The sequence below is a fragment of the Cricetulus griseus genome, chromosome 9 (assembly GCF_003668045.3).
Source record: "Cricetulus griseus strain 17A/GY chromosome 9, alternate assembly CriGri-PICRH-1.0, whole genome shotgun sequence".
Classification (NCBI taxonomy): domain Eukaryota; kingdom Metazoa; phylum Chordata; class Mammalia; order Rodentia; family Cricetidae; genus Cricetulus; species Cricetulus griseus.
This window is the reverse complement of record NC_048602.1, coordinates 12270506-12279808: the sequence shown is the minus strand read 5'-3', so window position 1 is coordinate 12279808 and position 9303 is coordinate 12270506. Positions and strand designations below refer to the sequence as shown.

The 9303-nt window shown below is 42.4% G+C and overlaps 1 protein-coding gene across 1 annotated transcript; it reads right to left on the bottom strand.

The window, feature by feature from the left end:
* Positions 1-300: 300 nt before the first annotated feature.
* LOC100762882 (carcinoembryonic antigen-related cell adhesion molecule 3-like) lies at positions 301-5450 on the bottom strand. The gene is made up of 3 exons (XM_027434158.1): positions 5417-5450; positions 2220-2579; positions 301-668 (listed from the first exon to the last, which is right to left on the bottom strand). The coding sequence occupies exons 1-3, from the start codon at positions 5448-5450 to the stop codon at positions 301-303; spliced, it is 762 nt and encodes a 253-aa protein (XP_027289959.1).
* Positions 5451-9303: the final 3853 nt, after the last annotated feature.

The window sequence follows — 9303 nt, the reverse complement described above, 5'->3', positions numbered from 1 at the left end:
TCCTTGTGGATTCCTGAGTATTTCTTTAGCAACCCCATAATGGCTCCTTCTATTAAGATACCTTTTTCATTGCTCTGCCTCTCCAACACTTTCCCAACTCAGTCTTCTTGATCCCTCCCATTACTTCTGATATAGTGCAGTTTGTCTCCCCCAGGCATGTCCTGGACTAAATGCCCAATTCCAAATGAGAAGATACAGTGTAGAGAAGATACAGTGTAGAGATAAGTACAGCCAATTCTTTACTCTCCTGTGGATGTAGATCAGAACAAACACTCTTTATCACCCAGGAGTCACAAAGAATCACTTACTGTTTACTTGGAGGTGCATAATGGCCCATTCTGATCTCAAATCTGCAGATATGGTTCGTAAGGTGTAAATTCCAGTGTCTTTCTGGGTGACATTCTGGAGTAGCAGGGATCCATTGGTATATATTGTTGCTCTACCATAATATTTGTGTGCCAGCATGCTTGAATTAATCAGGATTGCATGGCTTGCTATCTTGAAGTGGTCTAGTGGAAGTACCCCTTTGTGCCAAGCAAAGCCTTGAAGCTTCTCTGGCAGATTACGAACCAGAAAAAGAACATTGTCTTCTTCAGCCACCATGGGTGGCACTAACTCAACTGTGGGTTTGGAGGGGGTGGCATGCTTCTTGAAGCCGAAAATTGGGGCTAGAAGGAAAGAGAAATAAGCCCATCAATAATGAATATTCTGCATTTGGCAGGAAGATGGGTCTCTGAGTCTTGAGTAGAACTGGTGTTTGGGTGAGGCTATGTCTATAGTACTTGGTAGAGGTCAGAAATATGACCTCCATACCCTCAGTGCCATTGAACATGTCATTTCCTTTGTATGGAACTTTCTCCTCATTTTTCTGTATAACTCACCCCTTACTACCCTCAGATCCATGTTCACAACCAGAGCACATGAAGGAATGTGCCTCTACTGGACTCTCCCTTGACAGAACCTGAGCCTTCACACTCTCACTTGTTTTGCAGTAGTCCCTTTGTGTTACCTTCTTGATGCCCTTGTCATGAGTCTTGCAATCCACTACTAAGACTTTCTGCCAGGGACCAGGATGATCTTTTTGGGAAAGTCCCATGCCTTTAAATGACTCAATGAGCAAATGAGTGAGTGAGAATGAATGAATGAATGAATGAATGAATGAATGCACACTTCATGTCATGTCACTGTATCTCCATGTATTAATTTACCAATTACAGTATTTTATACCCTAGTTTGATTTTATGTTTATTTTCTCTTTGTCAAAGTGGGTGCATGCCACAGAACCCATGTGCAGGAGGTCAGAAGGCAGTTTGTGTGACTCAGTTCTCTCCTTCCACTTTGTGGGATATGAGGATTGAACTTAGAGCCAACAGCAAGTACCCACTTCCATTGAGTCATCTCAATGGCCCACTGCAATTTGCTTTTCCTTTTGAATAGATGGGAAATTATTCTTCAGAATACAGTTCAGAATATAGCTGCCAAGTGGATTAACTTAATTTAAGAAAAATCAAACCTTTCCCCCTCTACATAACTGTTTCCTGCCTATCAAGAACTTGGTGCTGCTGAGCCTCTGATTCCTTTGTATCTTCTCCTCTACCCCAGAAAAGAGAAATTCCGAGTCTCCTCTCAGGCCCTTATCCTCTTCAGGAGTCTCTAGGCCACTTCTGGATGAACTGCCTCCCACACAGGGTAGGGAATGGTCAGGGAATGGCCTATGGACCTGTAGCAGGAGTTCCTGCCATTTTGTGTGTCATCTGCAAGGAGACGTGGAGGATGGCTTCATAGCCTCCACTGTCTGCTCTGTTCTCCCTTGCTGGTGAAAATATTAGCTACATCACTTCTCATAAGTCCTGCTGTCACTCCTCACTCTGATCTGAGTCTAGGACAGTGGTCTGGATCCAGGGCCACAGGAAGTCCCATGGTTTCCTCATCTTTTCCCAAACCCAGGTCTATGTTCATGGTAACAGCTCCAAGAGTCTGTGCTGAGGCCGACATTCTTGACTAAGTTACCCAGCACAGGTCCTCTCTGGAGTCAGATGAGGGAGACAAACTGATCTATGGCAGTTTGTCTCCACAGTTCATGTCCTGAAATAAATCCTCAAACCACAACATGAGGATACAACGTATAAAAAGATACATCCAGTTCAGGCTTGACAGTCCTGTGCATGTGCAATGAAATGAACCTTACCAGCACCAGAAAGTTACAAAGAATGACTTACCATGTACAAAAAATTCCACACGTGTTATTTCAGATCGCAAATGTGTATCGAGTGTTTGTAGGATGTAGTATCCTGAGTCCTTCCTGGTGACATTCTTGATCAGCAGAGATCCATTATTGAATACTGTCGCTCTGCCGCTGTGTGCAGTTCCGAGAGTACGTGAATTGGTAGCTATCTCATACCTTGCAATTTCACGGCTCTTGAGCGCCATAACTCCTGTGTACCAGGAAAAGGCTTGAACATTCTCAGGCAGATTATGTACAAAAAGAAGAACATTATCCCCTTCAGCAGAAATTGGCGGCACTGATTCAATGGTGAGCTGGGCAACAGTAGAAGGCAGCCAGAGGATTAAAAGGGAGGCTAGAAGGGAAGAGAGAAATCCATGAACATTTGGAATTCTGTATTTTATGAAAAGATGGAGCCTGTCTCCTGAAAAGACATGCTTATCACTCAGCCTAGCTAGGTGGGTGAGAGTGGAACCACCATACTTGGAGGGGGATGAGCTACATGAACTCTGCTCTCTCAGTGACCCTGAACCAGTTACTTTCTCTATATGGAACTCTCCCCTCAAGTATCTACAGGGCTCACCTCAGATTCCTGCTTATATTCAGTGTATATGGGCTGAGGTAATGTCTCCCCTCCCCTCTTTGACTATAGAACCTGGCTCCTCATTTCTTTTTCTTTGTTCTGTTCCCCCAGTTCTCTGACTATTGTTGTGGAATAATATTTTGTACACTGTGAAGATGTATAAGTAAAGTTGATTTAATAAGAAGTTGAATGGCCAATAACTAGACAGTATTTTCACGGCAGAGAGGATTCTGAGAAGTAGGTTGGAAACACAGAGAGTCAAGTCAACAGCCAGAGAGCAGGGGAAAAAGGAAAACAGCATGGGCATTGTAGAGTAAAACAAATAAAGCCACGAGGCCAAAAACACATTAATAAAAATGGGTTAATTTAAGTTATAAGAGATAGTTAGAAACAAGCCTAAGCTATCAGCTGAGCTTTCATGATTGTTTATTTTGGATCTGACTGCCTGGACAGAAAAATCTGACAAAATATAGCTGCTAATGTCTAGCCATGTATAGCCACATACAACTGAGAAAGTTTAAATAAAGGTCTAAACACACAAAACAGAGACAAAATGGGTTCCTAATCTCAAAGGCACGTATTCCAGATGCTGCTTGCATGCTTTATACACAAGAACTCCATGAGTTAAGCAATGTGGTAGGTTTAAGATTTTGCCCATGCATAGAGAAAAAGTTACAGATATGCAGTAAAGCAGGTTCAGATGGAAAAATCCTCTAAAGACATTACAGGATGCTTTACGATGCTCATAGTCTTAAGGAAAATGGGTATAGACAGTAATAGAAAAATATAGTTTAAAATGATAAAGTATTTGAAAAGAGAATCAGGCACTAGGGAAATGTCTGAAGATCTACAAAGATGACACCAGCTAACTATCACAGCATTGGAGGAGAGGCTACCTTAAATGCCCTCCCCTGATTATGAGACTGATGACTGACTTATATGCCATCCTATAGCCTTCATCCAGAAGCTGGTGGAAGTAGAAGCAGACACCCATAACTAATCACCGAACTGAACTGGAACCCAGATGCAGAGAAGGACCAGTGAAGAGCACAGAGGTCCAGACCAGGCTGGTGAAACCCACAGAAACAGCTGACCTGAACATTGGGGAGCTCTTGCTCCCCAGTCTGATAGCTGGAATACCAGCATGGGACGAATCCAGGCCCCGGAACATGGGTTTCTGTGAGGAAACCTCAGAAATCTATGGGACCTCCTATAGAAGCCCAGTATTTATCCCTAGCATAGGTGTGGACTTTGGGAGCCCATTCCACATAGAGGGACACTCCCTGAGCCAAGACACATGGGGGTGGGCCTAGGCCCTATCCCAAAGAATACGATAGACACTGATGACACCCTATGGAAGGCCTCACCATCCATGGGGAGCAGAAAAGATATGTGACAGATAAGGTTTTAGTTGGGGGGAGGGGAGAACGGGTGGGAGACGGGAACTGGGATTGTTATGTAAAACAATGCTGTTTCTAATTCAAATAAAAAATGTTGGAAAAAATAAGCCATGTAAGGCTAGAAAATATACAAGGAGTCTGGACCATCTATGGTGTCTTGTTAACTTTGAATTTTTAAAAAATATTAATGTGCAAAACATGCAATATCTGCTGAGAGACACTAGATTATGGAAACTACTAAGTGTGTGTGTGTGTGTATGTGTGTGAGTGTGTGTGTGAGTGTGTGTGAGTGTGTGTGTGTGAGTGTGTGTGTGTGAGAGTGTGTGTGTGAGAGTGTGTGTGTGGTGTGTGTGTGTGTGTGTGTGAGTGTGTGTGGTGTGTGTGTGTGTGTGTGTGTGTGTGTGTGTGTGTGTGTGTGTCTTAACTTCAAAATGGAAGTTGAACAATGTGTTATCTTGGAAGAGAGGTTATGCTTTGTTTCCATGGGAAACAAAAGGCTGTAAATTCCTTCCAGATTTATGGAGATCATATTTGGCTGCAAGAGACCTCCTGAATACTTTGGCTATAGACATGGGGGGAGGAACCCCAAAAATGCTATAGGACAGGCGACATGTAAACTGAACCCTTGACCTGGGAACAGCTCTGAGATGAGAGGAGGCATGATTAGTCTTGTTGACTACAGAGCCCTCGTGACTTACTATTGTGTGTCATCCCTTCATAAGGCGTGGATAGAAATGTACATTACAGTTTCACTATATAGTCCAAAGAGACTTATAATGTTGACAGATGCCTTTTACCTGCTCAAACATAAAACAAAAATTCACCTTTAACTGAGGGGTGCATATCGCAAATTCCAACATTGTGTTAATGCAGACATGTATGCTATCTTTGAAATTTTAAGTGATTTTAGAACAATGGGAGCAGATATCAGTGAAAAGGGGGTGATCCAGCATCTCAGATTGTCTCTGTTTTCATTTTATCAGAGTTCTGAATCCAGAACAGCTTCAAGACTGTTGGATGAGATGCTTCACCCTCACAGACTACTCCAGCCAGGATTTCAGATAATCCTTGCACTTTCCCTTTTCACAAAGAATGGACAACAAATAATATAGATAACTATCCCAGGTCTCGATCATTATCCCAATTTTCCCAGGGTCTACTAAATATCCCAGTGTCCCAAGAAAACAAGAAACAGTCCTTCATGTTTACCTTTTTCCTTCATGTTTACCTTTTTCTTGACCATGACCAATAACACCTTGCGTCCAACCCTCCTAAATGATAACAATTATCTGTAACTCATCAAATAACCAAAAGCCATCCACAACATATCTTAGGAATGTGGATATCATATTCTCTAGACTGTTTCCTGTTTTCTTGGGACACTGGGATATTTAGTAGACCCTGGGAAAATTGGGATAATGATCAAGACCTGGGATAGTTCCTGTCATTTATTTTAGTTTGGAAGTTGCTTGCTGTGCACTTACTATTTCCTAAGCTAATATTGTATTTTTTCTGGGGTTGGTCTTTGATGGAGTTGAGGAATATATAGTCATAGTTTTCCCTACTTATAGAAGTCAAATTATGTATAGAGATTTGGACTCATCCAGACAGAAAAAAAAAGAGTATGTTCTCCAATTTGTCAAACACAAATGGACTAGACATTGTAAATATAATCCTTACCTGATAACTGTGATTGTTGTTTATAGTTTTATTATGTTGGAGTTAAGAGCTTTTGTTTATATTTAGACAAAGGGGAGAAATGTTGTGGAATGATCTTTTTGTACACTGAAGATTTGTCACTTGGATTGGTTTAATAAAAAGATGAACAGCCAATATCTGGGCAAAATTTTAGGGATAAAGAGGACACTAGGAAGAAGGAGGGTGGAGATGTGAAGAGTTGACAACCAAAGATTGTCAGGAAAACAGCATGGATAGTATAAAGTTAAGTTATAAATCCATGAGGCAGAAAACAAATTAACAGAAGTGAGTTAATTGAAGTTATAAGAACTAGTTAAAAGTGATCCTAAGCTATCAGCTAAGCTTTCATAATTAATAATAAGTCTCCCTGATATTTATTTGAGATCTGGCTTCTGGAACAGAAACATCAACCTACAGACTACCCTAGACAATCTTGCAGATGTGTCTATCAGCCCACTAGACCAGGTCTTTATGAGCACTAAGATAAGACAGACATGTTTGGAGGGCCCTGATGCATGATAAAAGCTTTGGATGAATGGGTGAATTCATGTCCCAGGACGTTTGGCAGCCAGCACCATTACCATTGAGTCATCTCAATTTGATAGCCACCCTGTCATGGTTGGGGTCCTCAGTACTCAAGATATAGTTGTCAATGTGATTAAATCAGAGTAGAGAACAATGGGGCCTTTTCTCAATTTTACTATCTCATAGAATTGAGAATTTTTCTGATGCAGAATGTCTGCCCCTGTCTCTGTTCTTTTCCCTCAAACTGAAAATAGAAACCCTGAGTCCTTCCTCAAGACATTGTCTTCTTTGGGAGATTTCACCCAGGTTCTAAGCTGCCTCTCCCCCCCACACACATTCAGAGAGTGGCCTCCTCACCTGTGAGCGGGAACCCCTGCCAGAAAGAGCAAGGTATACAGGGAAGTGCGGTGGAGTCCATCAGGGCTCCTGTTGCCTGCTCTGTGCTCCAGCACTGCTCCCTCGCTCTGCCGTCTTGGTGTCAGCACTACTGTCCTTCCTTCCTTTTACCTGAGACTTCTCCCAGGTAGGAACACCTCCTAGAATCACATTGGCCGTGGACAATGACTGTGTGCATGACACAACAGCTCATTTCCCTCTTTCTTCTGTTCTCTATCTTTCTTCCCTTTCCTCTCTTTCCATTTCAGTCCTGCAGACTGCACAGTGAGCAATAGAGCTGATAAGTCTCTACATTCTCCAACAGAACAACACTCCATAAATGATCTTTGCCATGTCCTTGGCCTTGGGTCAGCATCAAAGAGAGAGGACCCCCTCCAGTGCTTTCTATTTTTTCCTTTTTGACATAGAAACCCAGCTAAGTGCCTGGTTATCTCTGTGTGCTCTGGAAAGGCAGGATTTACTTCCAGCAGGAATGTGACAAATATCTCCATAAGGGGGTAGAAGGGGACCTGCTTACTGATACCTGTGAAAGGGAATTCAACTACCACCATTCATTTCACCTGTCAGGGGCAGAAGACCAGGATCAATTGTGTCAGGAGTTTCATGTTCTGGATGTGTGGGAGGAGGTCACCTGTGTGTCCTAGGTAAGAGGACTGTGAGCTTCATCATTATATGAACGGTCTTGCTTCTTGCTTTGGCTAATCTGTACTTCAGATCTGCCCACATTCCCCTTGGTTCCTCTGAAATGCCTGTATTATTCCTGGAAAGTCTGAATTTACCCCATGAGAAATGACAGGACACAGGGATTACACGAGGTCTCCTGGCAGAACAATATGCTCAGAGACACAAAAAGTAGCCAGTAGGACAGAGAAGGCTTATGAAAGCAACCTCTGGGACTTTGGGGATGGAGATGAAAACCTAGTTGCAATTAAAGTCCATATCTCATGGAAATAGTTTCCTGAGTGTTGATTACGTGTCTGGATCTCATCCCTTTGAGAGCATTAGGGTACCTGAAGTACGCGTCTGAGGCTACAATAGGAATGGTGATCAGTCTCAAATGCCATGAGCTGACCTGGGCACAGGTTCATTGTGGAGACAATCACATTGTTTACCATGGCTCTCTAGACATCCTTATTCCACCTAGTTGCTGGTGAGTCTAGGGGTATTTGGAGATTTTTCTTGTAACTCTTAGTCCACAGGCAGAAGTTGAATACATATAATGTATGGAAATCCATAGACAGAGCCATTTACTTTCAAGTTTTCAAAGAAAATCCTGGGACTTTCTCTTGAAATCTAAGGGACAACATGCTTTTGTGAAGGCCACTCCTGCTTTGGTAAATCTATATTTTGTGCCTACATCCTTGGATCAGTTTGCCCACATGGTTCTGGGGAATTTGCACATGAAGATAAAAACCACTCGGGGAACCAAATGAATATGCTTTGTAGTCTTCCCAGAAAATACTTCATTCTAACTTTACTTCTACTGTTGTTGATAAATGCTCTGACCAAAAGAAGCTTGCTGGAACAAATAATTTACAGACCTGACTCAAGTCAAATCCATCATTGAGGAAAGTCAAGGTAGACACTCACAATAGAAACCTGGAGGTAGTTACTGAGGAAAGCTGCTTTCATTGTCATTTGCTGTTGTTCTCTCTCTCTCTCTCTCTCTCTCTCTCTCTCTCTCTCTCTCTCTCTCTTTATCTGTGTGCGTGCTTGTGTGTGTGTGTGTGTGTGTGTGTGTGTGTGTGTGTGTGTGTGTGTGTGTGTGTGTGCCCTCCCCAAGTATTACTGGTGCCTGCAGAAGTTAGAATGACATGTTGTATACTTTGCACATGGAGTTACAGATGCTTGTTAGCTTCCATATGTGTGTTAGGAACTGAACTTGGGTCCTATAAAAGAGTGTCCAGTGCTCTTGACCAGGGAGAAGTCTCTCCTGCCCATTCCAGTGAATCTGACTTGTAGAAGGTAGAGATGAAGAACTTGTAAAAACTACAGCTGATGGGTCCAGGGTTGTTCATCAGATCTGGGTTAGGGTTTTTGGATGCTTTATCCAAACCCAGTATGTGAGGCAAATTCCTGCAATGGCTGGGATTTAAGAACAATGAGAACTGGATATTGAAAACAATGAGGTATGATGAGAGACAGATTCTAAAATTTTTAGATGCAGCATCTATTGGTTAGGGACAAAGCAAAGTCCTATCTTTTACCCTTCCAGGGGAAGTGACAGCGGCACACCAGAAATTACATGATTTTTTTGTCCAGTAAGGGGGTTATAGAGTCCTGGAATTCTGCAGAAATTCTTCAGAGGAAGTTGTCTTAGTTTTAGAGTCAAAGCTAAATGTCATTTTTTTATTCCTAGACCAGATGTCCCCTCAGCTGTAGATGACCAAGATTAAAATCTCTGAAAAACAGCTCCTCCCTGCTCCACAGTCATCCCTCAGGGTAGAGACACTGGATACGTGACTAGAAACAGATAG